This window comes from Hyperoodon ampullatus (genome assembly GCF_949752795.1).
Source record: "Hyperoodon ampullatus genome assembly, chromosome: 16".
In the NCBI taxonomy this organism is placed as follows: Eukaryota; Metazoa; Chordata; class Mammalia; order Artiodactyla; family Ziphiidae; genus Hyperoodon; species Hyperoodon ampullatus.
Genome location: NC_136929.1, coordinates 4,676,578 through 4,699,043, shown reverse-complemented (window position 1 = coordinate 4,699,043; position 22,466 = coordinate 4,676,578). Strand labels below are relative to the sequence as shown.

At 37.4% G+C, this 22,466-nt stretch overlaps 1 protein-coding gene across 1 annotated transcript in view; it reads left to right on the top strand.

Moving 5' to 3' along the window:
• Nucleotides 1-3,739: 3,739 nt before the first annotated feature.
• The window catches only part of TNFSF13B (TNF superfamily member 13b), a gene marked incomplete at its 3' end in the record, with an annotated part of 33,655 nt that continues 14,928 nt past the window's right edge, over nucleotides 3,740-22,466 (top strand). The window contains exons 1-3 of the mRNA XM_079721888.1: nucleotides 3,740-4,093; nucleotides 4,172-4,259; nucleotides 19,960-20,016. Coding sequence (XP_079578014.1) covers nucleotides 3,764-4,093; nucleotides 4,172-4,259; nucleotides 19,960-20,016 — 475 coding nt within the window. The 5' untranslated portion in view covers nucleotides 3,740-3,763. The remainder of the gene's footprint in view (nucleotides 4,094-4,171; nucleotides 4,260-19,959; nucleotides 20,017-22,466) is intronic.

The following is a 22,466-nucleotide window of genomic DNA, read 5'->3' as shown; positions in this document are numbered from 1 at the left end:
TCGTTTTTAAAGACAGAGAATTTCATAAGTAATGTTCCCTGCATGGATAGAATTAATCCTTTCTCCCAACATTTTTGAGATGGTCAAATCTGACCAGGTATTATTTGAGTGCCCCTCTGTGTCAATGTGTATTGTCTGTGTCATGCATGTAGAATAGAAAAATTAGTTGATGTATATGAAATAGATGATCACATGGACTGACACATATTCATCTTAATACTAATGAAAATATTCTCATAAGTATTATATAGGTAAAGAATAACAAACTAAATTGCACTTTAATTGAAAATAGTATTAAACAGAAATTTCTTAAAAACACACACTTAAATAAACACTCAAGAGAATTAAATCTGAAAGCAGTTACACTACAAATTGAGGACAATTCACAAATAAAACTGAATTCTTAGCAGATTTTTTTTTCCAAAACTGACCAAAATTAAGCTCAAATAAATACATACACACTCCTCATTTGAATATAACTATTAAGAAATAGAAATCAACATTGCAGGGACTGACATTATTTTTTGTATAAGAAATGACCAGTGTTGTCTGTTTAAAATCACACCATTACTTCCTGGTTCAATTTCACAGAGCGATTAGCACTTGGCCTTCCAACTCAAGTTTCACTATAATTATAATAGCAACTGACTGCACATATAAATTTCTACAAGAAAACAACATGATTTTTTTCTGAAATTAATAATTATTTGCATCAAGCCATTTTCCATATTCTGAGCACCTGAGGAAGCCAGTTTTACCTAGGTCTATTTTTAGGTACATATGCATTTCTAGAAGAGCTGTTGTCTCCATGCTTGTGTTGTCCAAATCCTTACGAAAGACACTTTTTTCCTCAAAGAAATGGGTAAAGGATAGATTTCTCAAACCAGCCAATTTTGTAAAAGATTGTTAAGCCAGAAGTTTAAAATTAAGCTTTCTGAATCTTTTTGAGGTTGTCACTATAAGAAGCAAGCAGTCAGAGTAGATGTTTGTTTTATGCTGTGTTTCATCCATCAGAAAAACTCCTGACTTCAGTTCTTTTCAAATATACTCTCCCATGTTCCTATCTACCCTCTCCTGAGTAGATGGGACAGGGAACATGGGACTCACTTTGTTTCAGCTCTGTTGCAGGAGAATGTTTTACACTCCAGTTGAGAAAAGGAAATGGGTGAAAAGGAGCTGAACCATGGAAGAGAACTGTGGCTCAGGTCCAGCCCTAAATAAACGTGAATGTGGTGAGCTAGTCAGTGACTATGGACGTGCTTGCTATCTGTTGAACAGAATTTCAGTTAAATTATTGTCACACCCTTTCCTTTGCAGGAAACAGATCCTTGATTGATGGAGTAATAACTTCCTTTTGTTCCTCTAATAAGAAATTCGAGAGCACATAAATGCCACTTGGTTTTCTACCTGTCTTCTGAGAAACTGCATTGTGTGATGGCTGTGGAGGACATCACCTGGCCATGTCCAGTCTGGGCCTGCTGCCCTGCTGCCTTTGGTCGAGGGAGCACTAGCCCTTCTCTGCTGGGGCTGCCTGCTGGTGGTCCAAGACCAGCTCCTGGTTCCAAACTGGCCACAGGCAGACTGCTCAGTGGCTCTCCCAGGAGAGCAGCTGAAGGCAAAGGTAATTCCCTAAAGCGAGTTATTCCCTCTTTCTTCAGAACTTTTACAGCAGAACACGGAGCGGAGTGGCCTGCCAGAAGGGGAAGAATGTCCATTCACAGGAAGAAGCGGTGGCTGCAGGTGTCCAGGGTGGAAAAGAGTAATTGGTTTCTAGCACTGCCTTGAATTCTTTTATTTCTCTATGTATTTAGGTACTATGAATGCACACACATAGAATCTGAGAGAGTTTCAATTACTTTCAGTCAGAAAGTAATCCCCAAACTAATCCTTTTGTAAAAAATTGAAATGTTATCTAGTATGTTTTACCACGATTGATCTGGAAACATGGACTGTCACAAAGGAGTTGTATTACAGTAAAGAGTCTGCACGCTCACTTAGAGAAGACAACTTCCACCTGAGAAAAGCTAACTGGGGGGACCACGGGAATCACTAAAACCTTTTTTTAAACAGAAAAAAAATTTAAAGTCATTTTGAAAGGTCTTGGAACTTGCAGATGCAAAGGAAAAAACAGCAATCCCAAGAGGTAAAAATGAATAAGGCGGATGACATCACGCTTACTGAGACAAGGATGAAACAGGCGCCCCTGGGAGGGAGCTCAGAGACACCTAGTCAGGGTGACTTTGTGCTCTTCTCCAGCAGGTGTGTGCAGAATAGATTCCACATGATGAATGAATGGCATGAATGAAAAATGGGAACATCTTCAAGGTAGCTTGTTCTACATTCCTGTAAGTCTCCTTACAGCTCTCGGGGACAGTTATCACCCCATCCAACAGATGAGGACACTGAATCACAGGCGGGATTGGTGCCCTTACAGCCACGCCAGGTCCAACAATAGAGATTTTAAAAAAAAATTTATTTATTTACTTTTGGCTGTGTTGTGTCTTAGTTGCGGTGTGCGGGCTTCTCACTGCAGTAGCTTCTCTTGTTGCAGAGCACGGGCATTAGGCGCGCGGACTTCGTTAGTTGTAGCACACGGGCTTAGTTGCTCCGCGGCATGTGGCATCTTCCCGGACCAGGGCTCGAACCCGTGTCCCCTGCATTGGCAGGCGGATTCTCAACCACTGCGCCACCAGGGAAGCCTCCAACAATAGAGATTTGAAACTAAATTCTGTCTGAGTCGAGTCGGGTCGTCTTGTATACAGGTTAGATTGGGGCAGAGTCGGCCTAATGTGGACGAGCAGATAAGCTGCTTTAGGGAAAGAGCAGTTAATGATGGGACCCAGGCATCTGGAGCTGAGCTAAGACCGATTCTCCCCCAAATGGTGTCAGACGGAGCAGGGACTTGCAGCTCCAGAGGTGGGGACAGCAGAGGTGGGACAGCTCCTGGGGACTGGCCATCCTGTGGGTGGCTGCCTCTCTGGCAGTGTGTCCCACGAGGAAGAGAGTTACTTAGGGTCCCTTTCAAAATGCATACACCTGCATATAGAGAATCCCCTGCATACCTAATCTAAGTAGGTCCCCAAAATTGAGGCACATTCTTCTTATTACATTGCTAAGGTGATAGTGGGGAGAGTGCTCCCCAGCGGACTTTTATGCCTCGTCTAAGAACATTTCATTTTATTTCCCACTTAGAGACTGTTAATAAATCACTCTCCAGGTGACTACAGTTCAATGCTAAAGTACTTAGCTTATCTGACCTTGGCATTTATTAATTTTATCACACCAGCAGGAACTTATTAATATTCTTTTCCTCCTTCCCTACAAAGCCACGTGGCCCCAAGTGGACCCAGTTCTCTCCTAATGCCTGAGGGGGAGCTACTTAAACACCTTCCTGTCTTAAAAGTTGTCTGCAGTGTGCTGGTCCAAACCCCCAACTCCTTGCCGTCAGTAGATTTAAGGGGCCCGTTTGTGCATGAGTGTTCTGAGATGCCATTAAAATTCTTACAAAAACTGAAAGTGAAATGAGGAAGACTGATTGAGCAATCACATAGAAGGGCGAATGCCAGGAAGACCTATCATACAGTAGGGGCAGAGATGCAGCCGGGCAGAGAGAAGAAAATTCAGGAGAACTCTCCGGAGGGCGAGCGCCGGGCTGGGCCATGTAGTCAATGTAGGACAGCAACAAACACAGATAACAGGAAATGATCCATTCTCTGTGGTCACTTATTCTAAGGGCCCGAACCTTCAAAGTTCAAGGAGGGAAATGGATGACTCCACAGGGGAACAGTCACGCCTTTCTCGCCTTAAGACCAGAGACGAAATGAAACTGAAGGGGACAGTCTTCATCCTCCCCCAGAAGGAAAGCCCCTCTGTCCACTTCTCCAAAGATGGAAAGCTGCTGGCCGTGACCCTGCTGCTGGCCCTGCTGTCCTGCTGCCTCGCGGTGCTCTCCTTCTGCCGCGTGGCTTCCCTGCAAACAGAGCTGGGAAGGCTCCGGGAGGAGCTGCGGGAGCTGCCCGGCGTCCCTCAGGCGGGAGCCGCAGCCCCCAGGGCCGCCCTGCGGGAGGCTGCAGCCGCCACCTCCGCCCTGAAAGTGAGTCTGCGGCAGCCCCAGCCCCATGCTCCCGCACCCAGACGCCCTGGCAATAACGGGGGGCTTTTCTCTTGGCAGGGGAGCTTTGCGCTACCAGCTCCAGGAGAAAGCAACTCCAGCCAAAGCAGCAGGAGTAAGCGTGGCCTGCAGGATGCAGAAGAAACAGGTATGTTTGGGGCACAGAAGCGGCTAGGATTCGGGGATCCCGGTTCACAGGTGAGGAGGAGAGGGGAACCAAACAGGACCTAGAAACCTGGAAACTTACCGTCCCAGCCAGGTGTGGCTCCAGGGCAAAGCCAAGCCCTGGCCGACGTAATAGGCCGACAGCATGTTTTGTCCTACAGTGAGCAGATTTTGTGGGGAGAGGTGTTTATCTGTGCGGCGCTTTAGAACAGGGGGAAGGGGCCCACATTTCCCCTCAGACTGATAGTTCACTCCTATGTCAGGAGCATCGTCTGGCAGTGCAGGAAAAAAGCACCACGTGCCAGTGTAGAATGAGCTTTTGTCAGAGAAGAGCAGCCAGACAGCATCTCCTGGGGGGCGTAGCCGCTGTGAAACCACGTGTAGATCACCCGGGAAGCAGGTGCATGTTTGTGCTTTATTTGCTGTCTTGCTTTTTTAAAAAAGCTTATTGTACACACACACACACACAGATTGTAATGCTTTTCTTTAATGTGTGCTTTTCCTGGAGCTCCACACGTTTATAGCCTCCTTGTAATAGTTCCTTAGCGATTGCTACCTTTCTTCCTGCTGCACGTGTCCCACAGAATGGTGTGGGTTCCTGACCCCTCAGGTTTGGTGGGGCCTCCCAAGACGTGATTCAGCTCTAGTTCCTTCATTTCAAGGCTGAGAAAGAGCATTTGAATGGCACTTACTAATATTGCAATTTAACAAATCCTTGGTGCTGTTTCTCTTTTATATTGAAGGAACCTTTTCTTGAGCCCCTAGAACGTGCCAGGCAGGCTTATACTAGGAGAGGTATCGCCCCACCTCCTGTTTCCTTTCACCTTCACGGTGAGTGTGAGGCAGACCCAACAGGTGTAATTATTTACATGTATTGGTACTTCTGAACAGAAGTGCATGAGAGACAGAATAGGTGTCCTATCACACCACACACACACACACACACACACACACACACACAGGATGCTCCTTCTGTAAACTTACTTTTCACTCAATGCCTTATTCGTGGAAAAAATTCTTCCTCGTTTTATACAACTGTAAATTTTTTATCTGGTTATCATATCTTTGTACCAGTTATCAGAAAGGATTGGGTTTAAACATTTTAAAACTGGAAAACACTCATATTTTTACTATGCTTTAACACATCGATTATTTTCATATTTTGCATTTTATCTATATTTTTTACATATTTGAAAAAATTCAGTATATATACTGTGGTATATTTTTGTATTCACTTATTACACAATAAATGTTTTCCTTGTTTCTAAGTAATTCTCACACATCCATATTTATTTGTTATCATACATTTATCATTTCCCATTTTTTTGATAGAATGGAACATGCCAAAATTTTTGTGCAGATCTCTTTGTTTCTGAGGAATTTTATGCATATATTCAATACAAATTCCATACATGGAATGGCTGAGCCAAAGAGGATGAACATCTTTAGCACCCTTGCTACCTGTTGCCATACTGTTTTCAAAATGAATTACAAATGTATGCAATCAGAAATGCAGTGTACAAGTTCTCCACATTCTTACAGCATTTTATCTTTAAAAATATATTTAGTTTAGTAGTTGTAAAAGAGTGCCTCAAATTTAATTTTTTGCTTGCTTACAAATAAGAATTATCTTTCTGCATATTTTGATAACTTCTAATTTTATCTTCTGCTAATTTTTATTTATAACTTCCCTCATTTGTCCTATTTTTAAAATAATTTTGAATAAACTCTGTATTAGGCATATTGTTTATCAAAATTTTGATGTAAATATTTTCACAATATTTTGCAGTTTTTTAAACTTGTACAGAGATTTTGCATCTGTATATTTAATGTGATACACTTTTTAAATTTTCTGTAATACATCAAAGCTAAAAATATATTTGTTCATAATCTCTTAAGTAGTTTATTCTTTTCTCTGCCATTTTGACTTTTTTTGTCATTTAGTGTTGTAGTTGGGTATTTAATCCATTAGTCCTGGAGTTTATTTTGGTAGGTCATGTCATACTAACTTCCTTTCTTAGGAACTTCTTTCCTTCCTTCCTTAACTTCCTCTTTCTTCTTTTACTTTTTCCTTCCAAACTGTTGCTAAGTATCTCGGCCAAATTCATTAGATGATTCTTTTTAACTCATTTGCATTGGAATGCTTACTATATTATATATATTAAGTTCCTCATTTATAGTTGAATCTATTTTGAGACTTTTTTTTCATTGATTTATTTCCTATTTATCTGCATTAAATATTTTAAGTAATTTTATAATAAAATGAGCTTCAATGCCTAGTAGGGTGAGGATGCCTCAATCTTCTTCAACCTTGTCTGCTAGTATTCCCCTGCCTCTAAATATTAATATTAAAACTAAACCCTAACTTTTCCATTCCAAAGAGGATATAGACTCATTACAGCAGATTTAAGAAGGAAAGAATTGAGTAAGAAATCAATAACTCCCTGAGTTCCACTTGACCAAATATGTTCTATTAATATTTTAAAATTTCCTCCCATGTGAATATTTTTTCATATTTGTGTTACTAGGGCATCCAAAAATTGTATACTGACAAAAATTTTCCCCAAATAATTTGCAATTTTTAGAAAGTTTGGAGAATAGCAGAAAGTTCTAACCAATGAATCAGAATGGACCCGGTTTCCATAGCCCAGATGTAGTCAGTTATTCCCGGTCAATGAAATTGGCTTGAATGTTGTTTTAGACACTATCCTTTTGTGCAGGGAAAATTTATTTTGTTTAGCCTTACTCCAAAATTAATGCATATATATATAACAAGAAGGTTGTCTGAAACTCCATGATTTTTGTTTGTTTTCTGTTTGGTAGGGTCCTTTTTTTGGAATTGAGAAAATTCTATGCAGTTTGAATCTAGCAACTTTCTTTGGTTTTGGTTTCCATTCTAGTTGTTGTGATTTATTTTAGGTAAAACTCAAAAGCCAGAGTTATCCCTTTTACTTTCAGAGTATTAGTTTCTATTTTATTTATTCATTTTCTATAAACGTTTTTGTTGGAATTTTAGAAAAACTGTAACTCTGAAGAAGAAAATGAATTTTCACAGTTTGAATGGATGTATTCAAGAATTTTTAATATCTCTATTAAATACAGAATTTTAAATTTCACAATAAGACAGTTTTCCTTATATAGGTTTCACTATTCTTTCATAGTTAAATTAAAAAGGGTTTATTGCTATTAGGAGTCTTAGCATTTTCTAATAGCTTGTTAAACTGCTAAAAAACATAGAATTTTCAGTAAACGATTTAGTATTTGATCTCACGCTTATTTTTAAGCCACGTCAGTAGTACACTCAGTGGATTTATACTTAACAGAATTATAATATTATTCTAGATTTTTTTCTAAAATACTCTGCTTTCTGTATATACTCCTCAACATCAAGTTGCCATTATTTTATAACTGTGTCAAAAAGGTTCACAGCTGAATATTGCTAAGTAACATACCAGAATGTTACTCATTCTTATTTTTCTATAAATCCAACCCAAATATCACCAGGCATCTCAATTTTATTGTGTGGATATTCAGTTTGTAAGTAAATTCCAGTATGTTGTGGGCTAGAAAGTCGAACCTCCCCAGCACACAGCAAGCCTAGTTATTGCATTGGTATTTGATACTCATCACATATTACCTAGGAAGGTTGTTTTCTTTTCATTTGTGTATACCCCATCTGTTCAACTAAAGAGTAGAGACCTCTGTGGTCTGGTCCTATTTCTCCTTTTGTATATTCATCATGACACTTGCACCCTGTAGGTATTCCATGAATATGTGTTAATCAATTTTGGGCTCAATATCAAATAAGATAGAATGATTTGACATCATTTTGGGGGGGAAGGGATTTTCCCATATTTCTTCATTTGTCAGGTTTTGATCAAAGGCCATCTTATGAAATTTTTTTAACTTGACCTTTAAAATAACTAATTAACCAAAGAATGAGCATGATCATAAGGCTAAAGTCGCAGGGGCAGTCTGGAAACCCCTTGCCTCAGACTCTCTTGGTGCACCAAGTAGAGGCACTATTTGGGCTCATTGAAAAGTCATAGAGAAGCTCCCATATTCAGCAATTTCTTTAACTATAATTTCATGGGTTTTTAGCTTAATTTTTTAAAATTTTAATTGACATATTATTTACATACAGAAAAGGGCATGTATCTTCAGGACACAGGTCAGTGAAATTCACAAGCTGAACAGCAGGAGATGAAGGGCAGACATCACCATCAGTCTCCACACCCATTGAGTATTTCTTGCAGACCACCCCCGGAGTAAACGTGCTGCTTTTACTTCATTCTAGAATTTGGCACTGTGGCTCCAGTTTTGTTTTTCTTAATTATGTTGTGTTTCAAGTGAAAGTCTCAGTAAGTTTCATGTGTTTCATAAGATAATTTCTGGTTATAATATAACAAACAGAAATGTGGGGAAATCCAGGATTAAAATTGCCAAATGGCCTGCAATAGCCAAAAATTCACTTTTAAGCCCATAAGTGTATTTGGAGATAGTCCCAATTAAAACAAAAACAAAAACACTAAGTGACATGGCTTTGAAAATATTACACATGAAAATTTGTTCACAGATGAAATCATGATGACCCATGTTTTGAACCTGCACTTAACTATAATTCTATTCATTTCAAGAATCTAAAGATAAGCATCTTCAGAGTCCATCAAGAAAGTGAATTCTTCCAAATGGGTTCTTACTGAATTAAAACAGTTTATTAGGGCTTCCCTGGTGGCGCAGTGGTTGAGAGTCCGCCTGCCGATGCAGGGGACACGGGTTCGTGCCCCGGTCCGGGAAGATCCCACATGCCGCGGAGTGGCTGGGCCCGTGAACCATGGCTGCTGAGCCTGCGCATCTGGAGCCTGTGCTCCACAACGGGAGAGGCCACAACAGTGAGAAGCCCGCATACCAGAAAAAAAAAACAAAAAAAAAACAGTTTATTAATAAAATTAGGTGACCTTTCATTTTTTCCCTTGTTATTCAGTAGGGAATTTAAGTTATCAGAAACCCATGTATTTTAGATTATAGAAAGACAAAAATTATTTTTTATTAATAATGTTTATTATACTCATCTCAACTGTAATATTAAAAATAGTGATGAAAGGGACTTCTCTGGCAGTCCAGGCTTAAGACTTTGTGCTCCCAATGAAGGGGGTGCGGGTTCTATCCCTGGTCGGGGAACTAAGATCCCCGTACTGCATGGCACAGGCAAAAAGTTAAAAAGAAAAAAAAAAGTAATGAAGTGGTGAAAGCATGAGCATTTCAAAGAAATATAAAAACAAGAGCAGAAAAATTTGCCCATATTTTATCTTTCAAATATTTCTTGTAAAATTCTGACCAATCTACTTTACTTTTCTCCATTTTTAAATAAACTTTTTAGTTTGAAATTATTTTAGAATTACAGGAAAGTTGCAATAACAGTGCAGTGAGCTGCCATATATCCCTCATGCCGTTTCCCCTAATGTTAACATCTTATGTAACCATGGTACCTTTGTCACAACTTAGAGACCAACATTAGGATTTAACTGAACTCCCGACTTTACTTGAATTTCACCAGCTTTTCCGCTAAGGTCTTATCATGTTCCGGGAGCCATCCGGGACACCAGAATGCATTTAATAGTTTTTAAAGATCAGAGTTTTGAATATAATGCACATAAGTTAACACCTAATAGTATAACTAAAGTATTTCTCTGAGGTAAACATTTTTGTTGTTAAACATAAAGATATCAATACTATTAATATTTTTGAAATATTAATATTTCTTTCTTGAAATCCATAGTCCATTTCCTTTGCAAGAAAAGATGGGGTATCTGAGGGGTCTGTAACATCCAGTCTTTGCTTCATCGGCATTTCGGGCTCAGCTGTAACTTACAAGGCTGTAAAGTGAGTGTTAAAAGCATGCAGTGTATAACTCAGCCATCCAATTTGTCCCCAGATGAGGCTAACGGCAGCCTCTTACCCAGCAAGGGTGTGTTCCTTCCTAGAACAGAAACAGCTGGCTGCTGTCATGGTGATCTTTGACCAGAATCTTCCCTGAGTGTCATTTTTCTTTTCCCCTGCTTTAAATAACGAGAGCCTTCTTTTCAGTGTTGCAAGAGCTGGATTCTGTTCAATTTCCACAAAAGTATTTAAAATGAAAATAGTGAACTGGTAACCAAACCTTTGAACCCTGTTCTTATCAAGTTTAAAGTTTTGGGAAACAGAAGAGCCAGGAAGCGAATCAACCAGTGCAGCCAGAAGCGATATTGTATCTCTTCCAATCTTCCCTGACCTAGGAGGTCCAAGCACTGTTCTAGTTGTTGGGTATTGATTAGAAGACAAACAGATAAAAGTTTCCCATACATTGGAGATTACATTGCAGTGAGGTGGAAAGCCATAGAAAATAATCAATAAACATAATTAATGAGGAAATTATAATACTAGAAAATGTCAAATACATTGCAAAAGTGAAAATTTTAGGGCAGGGTTAAGAGAACCAGCAGAGTTAAGGGTGAAGAAAGGTAAGAGGACATGTCTGTATTTTAAATAGGGAGGCCAGGGTAAGTCTTTCTATCTAATCCCTGAAAGCTCAACAATTCTTTATACTTTCAACATTAAAAAAAACTGCAGACATGCCTAGGTATTTTAAAAATAAATTCATAATGTCGAGGGATGCATTCTCATTCATAGTTCATAGAAATGGGTGATATTAGTTTTAATGGTTAATTATGCTTTTTATAGGTCAAGTCCTACTTACAGGATCTGCATTGGGCAGCTGCTCTTTTGTTGTGGGATTTTCTTTGACCTAAATAGACATTTCTCCAAAGAAGATACACAGATTGCCAACAAACACATGAAAGGATGCTCAGCATCACTAATCATTAGAGAAATGCAAATCAGAACTACAATGAGGTATCACCTCACACCAGTTAGAATGGCCATCGTCAAAAAATCTACAAACAATAAATGCTGGAGAGGGTGTGGAGAAAAGGGGACCCTCTTGCACTGTTGGTGGGAATGTAAATTGATACAGCCACTGTGGAGAACAGCATGGAGGTTCCTTAAAAAACTAAAAAAAGAACTACCATACGACCCAGCAATCCCACTACTGGGCATATACCCTGAGAAAACCATAATTCAAAGAGTCATGTACCACAATATTCATTGCAGCACTATTTACAATAGCCAGGACATGGAAGCAACCTAAGTGTCCATCGACAGATGAATGGATAAAGAAGATGTGGCACATTTATACAATGGAATATTACTCAGCCATAAAAAGAAACGAAATTGAGTTATTTATAGTGAGGTGGATGAAACTAGAGTCTGTCATACAGAGTGAAGTAAGTCAGAAAGAGATAAACAAATACCATATGCTAACACATATTTATGGAATCTAAAAAAAAAAAAAAAGGTTCTGAAGAACCTAGGGGCAGGACAGGAGTAAAGACGCAGACATAGAGAATGGACTTGAGGACACGGGGAGGGGGAAGGGTAAGCTGGGACGAAGGGAGAGAGTGGCATGGACATATATACACTACCAAATGTAAAATAGATAGCTAGTGGGAAGCAGCTGCATAGCACAGGGAGATCAGCTCGGTGCTCTGTGACCACCTAGAGGGGTGGGATAGGGAGGGTGGGAGGGAGACACAAGAGGGAGGAGGTATGGGGATATATGTATGCATATAGCTGATTCACTTTGTTATACAGCAGAAACTAACACACCATTTTAAAGCAATTATACTCCAATAAAGATGTTAAAAAAATAAAAATTCCTCAAAGGACATATCAAAAAAAAAAGTATCCCCATTTCTGAGGAGTTAGAGAAGAAACAGACTTTTCTCAAAATAGAGGAGACACCTACTGTGCAAAGCTCTGAGGTAGGCTCTCCAGAATATACAGAAAAGGGGAGAGAAATGGAATGAAATTAGCCGAGTATGGTCCATGTGAAAGCTCTGGGTTAGGCCCGGTGGACCTATGATTATCATTTGCCCTCTTCATAACCCTGCAGTGCTGGCATTATTGTCTGCATTTTAGGTGAGAGAATTGAAGCAGGCACAGCCAACCCCTCTTTTCAGAAACCCAGTACTGAGTTGGAGAAATTTTAAAAAGCTAACGTAATTTCAAGATAGTAAATAATTTAAAAATAACAATGTTTTTGCCTTTACAAAACACATGCAAATTACGACTTCAACTAATTCTCACAACACTATGAAATAGATATTGGTTTTTTTTCAGTTTACAGATAAGAAAAAATATTTCAAAATTAAGTGTCAATCTCATGATTAAATAGCTAATTGGTTTAAGAACTAAGGTTGAATTTATTATCTTGACTATAAATTCTGAGTTTTTTTGATCACGTGAGCTATATGTGCTTAACGTTCAAATAAAGCACCAGTTTTGAGAAAAGTTATTGGATCCTGGAGAAGCCTAAATTATTATCAGTATTATACCAGTGAGAAGGATGGCTAGTTATGGAATCACAGAATGTCAGTAGTCAAGATCACAGACTGAATGACTATCTAGACCATGGCCGAGAAAAGCTGAGCTGGGTTTTAAAGGTTGAGTAGATGTGGGTAAGAGGAGAGTGTATCCAAGATATGGTAACAGTAGTAAAACAGGAAATAGAAAAGAATACAAGAAAAGACCTCATTATATAGTAAGCTACCATCTCCTTGGGGAATTTTGCAAATGTTGATTGATTGAAGTTCAGGCTTTCCTCTTCTCTCCATCCCTCTCCTCTGACTATCCTGTGTCAGGTAGACAAAGAAATGGAAAATAACTGCTTCATGGTATCTGCTGACACAAGTGGTGAAGCTACACTTCAGCTCATCTTTTTTCTCTTCTATCTACTACCCTGGAGCTTCTTCTGGCAACTAGAGAGTAAGAAATTCTAGAGAAATAGCACACAACCATTCACTTTAAAAAAATTATAGCGTGCTACAGTTCTATGGCTGACATTTCAAAAACTTATTGAGATTATTCGTTATGAAGAATGTTTTCCATAAAACCATGGACCCAAAGATTTATTGTTACAGAGTTCAGACATCATGGACATAGGTTTTTTTTTTTTAATGGAAGCTATTTTCCCTAAAACATTAATTTAATTTGATTTAACATGTATTATACATTTGGATGTAAGGATGGGGTTTTTAAGAATTATTTGGAGAGGTTAGATGTTGGTATGATGTCTACTTTCTTTTCTAAATTGCTCCACAGATTTTTTTTAATGTGCTGTAAACCAGACACTGCAAATTTGTAAATGATGGCCCTTAATATGAAGTGACTCACAGTCTAGGGATGGAAGCAGTTATAGAAACAATCAGTACATATAGTGAAATGTATTTCAATAGATGTACGTTCAAAGTGTAATGGCATCAAATATTTAGCTAGAAGGATCAGGGAAAGATTTGGTATGTGACCTGAGCCCTGAAGCATGAATGAGGTTTCACCAGTTGGAAAGGTGAGGAATATTTGGCCGTAGGGAATGGCAGATACAAGGGCCTGGAAACATGAAGCTGACCTCCTGTTCTGAGAAGGTGTGTTTAAGTGCAGCGGGGGTTGGAGAGGAGGGTCATGAGGCTGTGCAGGTAGACTTGGATTTTGTGTACGAAGAAACCTTTTGAAGGAATTATAAATATGAAAAGGACAAGATAGGATTTGGGTTTAGGAAGATAACTCGAGGAAATGCAAGTGATGGACTAGGAATTGTAGAAAATGGAAGAGGCACAACTAGGTAGGCTAAGGTAATTGTGAAGAATGGTGAGGGTAAAGATCTGAATTTAGGCTACGATGCTCCCCATCTTACCATTTCTCCCTCTTTCTCTCCCTCTCTCTCTCTTTCCCTCTCTCTCTCTCTCTCTCTCTCTCTCTCTCTCTCTCTCTCTCTCTCCTTCAGCCAAACTTGCCACTGTTCAAAGAAGCCTTCCTCATTGGATCAGACATCTGGGCACTGTATCTCTCTCACAGTTGCAATTTTAATTCTGTTTTGGTGTTACTGATTCATGCCTGTTCTTCCCACTAGATTGTAAGCTCCATGGGGGTAGGAATTATATCTCCTTTTTTTTGGTATCCCTAAGTGCAACATGTGACACAAATTTAGTGCTCAGTAAAATTGTTGAATGGATGAATGAGAGATGAAATCTTAATTGAACAAAAGTTAAAAGTTCAAACCATTAGAACTTGGTTATTATTTGAATTTCAAGATTGAGGAGGAAGAAATAAGGCATGTTTATAAAGTTTCTAGTTTGTGCAACTCAGAGGGCAGTTATGTACCCACTAAGAGAGAAAACAGAGAAGGAGTGAGAGGTGAATGTGTGTGGAGAAGATCAAGAAATAGATTTGAGGCAGATGAAACTTGAGATCACTATGGTGTTCAGGTGGGAATGTCCAAGCGGGAGTTGAATATGTAACAGCCAATTGTGCAATTTATTGCCACCTTTCTCCAGATATTCAGGTGTATTTGTATTTTTTGGTTTTACCTTCCTTGACTTCAGACCTGTTTGCACGTTTTGTTATGAAGCTAATGTCCTTCACTGGTAAGTTAGTGATAGCCAGTGCCTTCTGAGTATGTGTCATTAGTAAAGTGAAATATCCTAAAATAATGCAAAGAAGTCATGACCAAAGAAAAAACATATCCTGTGGAGATGATGACAACTATAAAATTGGTAATTTTAAGTTAAAATATTTGATCATTTGCAAAATTAAACAACATTAGATGAAGATGGTATTTTGGGGTTTTTTTCTGTCTTTGTTACTTTACTCTTATGAGGCTATCCAGAGGGCTGCCATCGTACATATCCTGCCTTACTTTAGTCATAGAACATGATTATATTATGAGTGGTACATGGCAACTTCCAGTTCATGTCAAGACTGTTTCTGTGCACATATACACATAGAAAATCTTCAATTCAAATATATTTCTTTACTTCTACCCACTATATTTATTTCTACTTTATCAGCTTCATTCCAAGACCTCCAAAAATTCAGCACCCCTTTCTCACTTCCCCAAGGCCATTATAGTGCTGCCATCTTTGTGAATTCCCCAGAATTGAAAACCTGCTTTTATTATTAGTTTTTAATTCTCCTTCAAGCACATATACTCATTAGTCAGAAACTTTTAAATTTTTTTCACAGTTTGTCTTGGGTGCTCCACTTATATAATTTCATTTTAAACCAAATCATCCACATATTATATTTATTACCAGTCAAGAGCTAAACCTTGGCTTTCATTCTCCCTTTACAGCAGTTCATTCTACACATAGACACATGTATTGTCTTTCTCAAGCACAACATGTATCAGGCAAGCCCCTCTCAAGATTAAAAATTCTTAATATTTTTTCTATTTTCTAGTAAGTCAAATACAGACTTCTCAACCTAGCTCTCTAGAAATTCTTTCAAAACTCTCTCAATTCATTGTTTTTGTAAGTTACCAATAAGTAACTTAATAAATTTTGCCAGTTACACAAACTGCTTATCCCTGATCATACAAAACTTTATAATCCAGTTTCCACCCCTAAAATTTTGTCTTCCCATTCCAGTAGAAATGTTTATCCTAAAACCGTGATTTCTTTGATTTCTTCATAAATCTATGTCCAGCATTAGGTCAATATTTAGATCTTTAAGGGATTTCTCTTAATTAAACTTTTCCAGCCACTGATGATTTATTCAAAAGTAGCTCAAGAAAATTCCAACTCCTACATTTGTCATGACTTCCATGTACTGAATGAAAGCTCTACAGAAATGAAGAGAGGCATCATCTTCAGAGTCCTCATTCTTGAAAAATGTACAATGTAATAAGTAAGACAACAGAAAAAAGAAGAAAGATAAAAGAAGATGAAGGAAGGGCATCTCATTCAGACTGAAGAGCTTAGAAGAAGCTTCTTGAATGAGATGAGTGAGAAATATGGGAGTTAGTGGGTGTAGGTCATATGGACAGGACACGAGTAATGGGAAAAGCTCATTGTGGGATGCTTTTCATGGGAACCACGCATAATCTGCAATAATTGCATTATTTATGGTAGTTTCTATTAGATTTAGCTTTGTTGAAATAATGTATAATAAACTGGATTCCAGTTTGAAAAGGTTTGGTTCCAACACAGAAAACAATACAACAGATATTAGCAATTCCATAAACCTATAAATCTCTTTTCCTGATTAAAAGCCCCTTTAAAAGGTGGCTTTCAATCACAGTCAGTCCAACCACTATTCTAACTGTGAAGTTGGTTGGATTTTATTATATCAAACATTGAGCAATAGCAAATGACTTTTGTCTAAAAGTTCTTATTTTAGGAATTCTCTTTTGTAAGCTAGTTTTGTCATCAATATAATGTTTTGTATTTAGAAATATTTTTCACATGGTTTAATATGAGTAAATTTTCTTATGCTGTAAAAATGTACTTAAGATTAATTATCTGTGGTTCTCACATCATTATAATATGAGATATATATATATATACATATATATATATATTTAGAAATATGTCTCCCCACTGACACAGAAATGTTTTAATGTATGCTACTGCCTTGCTTAGTTAAAAAGCTAAACCATTCTCAAACTCTTGTATAATTCCCCTCAACTGTAGCAGCAGGAAAGATGTGTGAAAGACATTTGAAAACCAAACACAGTCAATTAATACTACAATTGTTATCAATATTATGTTTCTTATATTAGACTATGCATTCTCAAAACTCTTGTGGTTGGATATCTATGCTATTGGGAGATACAAAAACAGTACTGCTCTCTTTTGGCCAACTTTTTGTGAACAATAATCTATAGTCTAAAATCAGATCTATGGTGAATTGGAAAGAGAGTCCTAAAAGACTGAACTGGTTGATAATAGATATCAAATTTCCTTAAAAGGAAGAGTTGAAAGCTGAAGAGGTAAGTAGCACTGATAGGGTTGATGGGACCTGAACAACATCTAATGAGGGCAGGATGGAAAGTCCTGTTCTTATTTCCAAGAACTTATCTCCTTGAAAAGCCCAGTGACTTTCTCTGGAATAAGGAAAACTAATGAATAGCACTAGCTTTAGTGAATATAATTCAAACACTACCCTTGAACTGTCATTTTAATATCTCATTTTCTTTTCTGAAGAGTATTTCATGAAATAAAAATTTCTCTCCATAGTGTATTTTCTTCTAAAAGTTAGATTTCTGCTACTGTGTGATAGAATAGATCATAAATTTTCAATGTGTAGGTTGTGGCCAAGTTTTAGTTGGGCTTTGGAGATTAAAATTCAGATATTTTCATATCAGTTTGGTAGTCTCCAGGCAGCACTCATTAGGTAAACCCCTTTCTGTCTAAATAGAAAAGGTAAGTCTCCTACAGGAGTTTGTGGAAACAGTCAAGGAGAGGGCTAATTGGAATAGTATTTCTAGGGACTTCCCTGGCGGTCCAGAGTTTAAGACTGTGTTTCCACTGTAGGGGTGCAGGGGGCAAGTGTTGGATACCTGGCTGGGGAACTAAGATCCCAGGTGCCTCGTGTGGTCAAAAAAAAAAAAAAAAAAAAAGAAATAGTATTTCCTTGAGCCCTTTATCAGCTTCATTTGGTCTTCTTGCTCTCCTAATGTCCTTCCCTTGTGTTCCCAGTTTATTTGGTTCGATGCTACTAAGAACAATACCACTAATAATAGCCAAGATTGACTTTGCAATTATTATGTCCCAAGTACAGTACTAAATGTTTCAGATTTATTATCTCACTTAATCTTTACAATATGCATGCACATGACAAAGGAAAGATGGAAAATTTGGAAATTTAACTTTGACTTTCGTCAAGATCCTCTTCTTTTTCATTGTGGAGGAAAGATTAGAGCTTTTCATGCTCTGATTGGCCCTTGCATCCCTCACAAAACTTATCACGGTGCCTTGTATGTCGTAATTCCTCAAGAAGTGTTTGTCAGAAAAATAGGTTTAATATGGTGACTCTAGACTTTGTGCTTTTCAGACTTTGGCTGCTTTGGATGTTCTTTTGTTCCTTTCTTTCAAGCTGTCCTTATTCACAGCTATTCTGCCTGTTACAATGCTTTTCCATATTTTCTGTGGCAGAGGGTCTACCATAGTAACTGCAGTAATGAGTCACATTTCCCTGTGGCATAGACATCGCTGCCGTTGTTTTCCAGGTCAATAAAAGAACCACAAAGTGGCCAAAATGTTCTGCTCCTATCCAAACCATCACATTAACATAAAAAAGTGTTAGAAAAGTCTCGTGGTTATAAAGGAATTGCAGTTTTTATCATTATAGTTCCACCTTTAAATACCAAGGGAAATTTCTTAGCAGGTTTTCATATGTGATCACTGCCTGTTAACAGTATTCTTTTTAGGCCTATGCATTTGCACAACTTCAGAATATTACATAATTATTACATCTGTTATTCCATGTTTTCCATTAGTGACTTGCAGCAGGAACTCTCCACTGTGTTAATAAGCTCCTAAAATATATACATTGTGAAGAATGTTTTTAAAGCATTACTTCAATGCAGAATAAAATACTTGCTATATAATAAACGATCTAAACTAATATTTTCTTAATTTAAAATAGGCACACTTAGGTTCATGTTTCATATTTTTCATAGATATTTACTGCTTTGTTTTCTTTTCCTACAGGCAGTGTACCTATTTTGCTTTTACCTGAAGGCATTGTCTTTATTTAATAGACTAGTTATGTATTCTTTGGAATACTCTGTGTAATATTCTGTATGTGATGTGTGATGTGAATTGATGCTTCCCAGAAGCTTTACTGGTGATGCAGTGTCAGGGAAATCTTCCATTTTATCTTAAAAAGACGTTGTAGCTCTCTTTCTCTTTCTAGTCCAAAACATTTTACCAAAAGCCTGACTTTGGCTCCACAGTGAAACAGGCGTTATTAAATTCTGGCCCTGTCACTTTCTATCCCTGGGGAGTGGACAAGTTGTTTACACTTTCCATGATGTAGTTTTCAGGATGTAAATCTTGGGATTTTTGTGAAGTTGCCTGGATTTATATTAGCTCAATGTATTTTAGCAATTATTTTTATTTTCAGTAATGTTAATAGTGATATTTTCAGTACTAGTGAGTTATTACTTAATGTTAGATTTTTTAAAACAAAAAATCATTTTAGAGTAATCTGATAATTTGGCTTGTGTATTTGAGAGAATTGAAAAACAAATGACAGTGGCTAAACTTGCTTTCTATACAGGCATAACATTTTAGAATAAGTTAAGCTAAACTGTTCAGCTGATATACTTACTGTATTTCAACAGCATATAGAGTTTTTCTAAAGCTTGAATTTCAAGTACATATTGTATTTCAAGTAAAAGTTATATTAAGAACCTGTGGGGGCTTCCCTGGTGGCACAGTGGTTGAGAGTCCGCCTGCCGATGCAGGGGACACAGGTTCGTGCCCCGGTCCAGGAAGATCCCACATGTCGTGGAGCGGCTAGGCCCGTGAGCCATGGCTGCTGAGCCTGTGTGTCCGGAGCCTGTGCTCCGCAATGGGAGAGGCCACAACAGTGAGAGGCCCGTGTACAACAACAACAACAACAACAAAAAGAACCTGTGGGCACATTTCCTAAAGTAATTTTAAGAACAGCATATAGGCAATATAGAAAGTATAACTGATTTGGTGTCACTGGAGGAGTGGGTTTACAGCTTTGTATTCTTGGTCATCTTTATTCCCTTACTATTTCTATTCAAGTGACTAAAATGATATATTTTTGCTTTTCAGTCACTCAAGACTGCTTACAATTGATTGCAGACAGTGACACGCCTACCATACGAAAAGGTAATAAAATATTCCCAGGAACGTTTCCACTTAGAATTCAATTCAGTCCAATTACCTGTACATTTCAAGTCTAAAGATTGTATTCAAACTCCATCTCAAATCACCTATCTGCCACAAAATTTCTTACAATCAGATTTAAAATAATAAATTTATTTAAAATGATTGGAGAGTAAATATTTAGGCTAATGTAATAACCTAACAAAGAGAATTACCTTAAGGATACTAATACGTACAAATTTTAAATAAGTAGCACATGATAAAATCAGTACTAAATCAAATTCAGTATTTTATTATTTAGAAATGATTTTGGCTTCTATGGTGCCTTAAGATCCTCTTCACAAATATTCATTCTCTGTTATATTAGGTTGTAGAATATTACAATAGGATGAAGTTAAACTGAACATACATTTTATATTAATTTATCAATAAGTATATGTACAAATAAATATAACATTTTGTGATAAATCTCCAGTATGAAATTATTGCTTTATATTTTACATATACTGGTTAAAAACATACAATGTTCCAGTTACTGTGTGGGTATTGGGGCTCGGCAGTGAAACATGTATGTAGGTCCTCATTTTTATGGAATTTACCTTCTCATGAAGGGAAAACAGAAAAGCAAACAAATGAACGAGTAAAATGTAGAATGATAAAATTAAATGGTATGGAGAAAAATAAAGCAGACGGGGGCAAGGGAATATTTGGGTTGTGAACCACAAGGGGGAGTTCAGAAGTGTCAAGAGGTTAAGCTGGGGGCCAGGAGTGGAGACACAAGAAAGATAATGAATTTGGATTGGGCTTTGCAATGATTCCTGGGGAACACTACCTTTCATCTGTATTTTTCTATGTGACTTTAATTATCCTAAATGTAACCCAAATACTAAAATATTTGAAATTCTCTTATTATTTATTGTTCTGCATTTTCCAAAGTCATATGTTTGCGACTTTTATTAGGTAGCAAATTGTTCCCTAAGAATTAAAATAGAGCCAGAAGAAGACTCTAAGGACCAGTTTAAAAATATAACTTGGAAAAGGTTTGTTTTACACATTTGGCCAAAACCAAAAATGCTATAAATCACGCAAAAACGATGCAGCTGCTACTCCATTGTGAGCTTGAATTTCACAGAGTGTTGTGATCTTCCTCGCACGGTGGCTGCTCTACATTGATCCTCCTTGGAAGATCTGGGTGCTTATCTGGGTGTTTTCCATTTGGGCTGATGCATTGTGATGCCAGTAAGCCTTGAATGTGTAAGTGTTAGTGTGTGTGGACATTGCAGCAGTACTGCTTTACTGCATCCTATAAGTTTTGGTTTGTTGTGTTTTCATTTTTATTTGTCTTAAGATATTCTTTGATTTACCATTTGATTTCTTTTTGACTCCCTGGTTGTTCAGGAGTGTATTGTTTAATTTCCACATATTTGTGAGTTTTTCAAATTTTCTGCTGTTACTGATTTCTGGTTTCATACCATTTTAGTTGGAAAAGATGCTTGATATGATTTCAGTCTTCTTTAATTTGTTAAGACTTACTTTGTGTCCTAACATTTCATCTATCTTAGAGAATTTTCCTTGTGCACTTAAGAATGTATATTTTGCTACAGTAGGCTAGAATGTTCTCTATATATTTGTTAAGTTCGTTTAGTCTGTAGGGTTGTTCAAGTATGCTATATCCTTACTGATTTTCTTTTGGGTGACCTATCCATTGTTGAAAATGGGGTACTGAATTATCCTATTGTTGTTGTATTGCTGTCTATTTCTTTTTTCAGATCTGTTAATATTTGTTTTACATATTTAGGAGCTCCACTGTTGAGTGCATATATATTTATATTTATTTTATCCCCTTGATGAATTGATCCATTTATCATTACATAATGACCCTCTTTGTCTCATGTGACAGGTTTTGACTTAAAGTCTATTTTGTCTGATTTAAGAAAAGCCACTTCTTCTTTCTTGTTTACCATTTGAATGGAATATTGTTTTCCAACCCTTCACTTTCAGTCTATGTGTGTCCTTAAAGCTACAGTGAGTCTATTGTAGGCAACATATGGTTGGATTTTGTTCTTTCCAATCCATTCAGCCACTCTATGCGTTTTGGCTGGGGAATTTAATCCATTTACATTTAAAGTAATTATTGATAGTAAAGACTTATTATTTCCCTTTTGTTAAGTGTTTTCTGGCTGTTTCACAGTTCATTTGTTCCTTTCTTCCTCTCTTAATGTCTTTCTCTGAGTTCTTTGATTATTTTTTGTAGTGGTATGCTTTGATTCTCTTTACATTTTGTGTATCTACTACAGGTTTTTATTTCTGCTGAACATGGGGTTTACATAAAACAACCGAGTGATAATAGTCTACTTTAAGCTAATAACAGCTTAACTTTGATCTTATCCCAGAACTGCACTTTTACTTATCCCTCCCCTATACTTTAGCTTGTTAATGTGACAACTTACGTC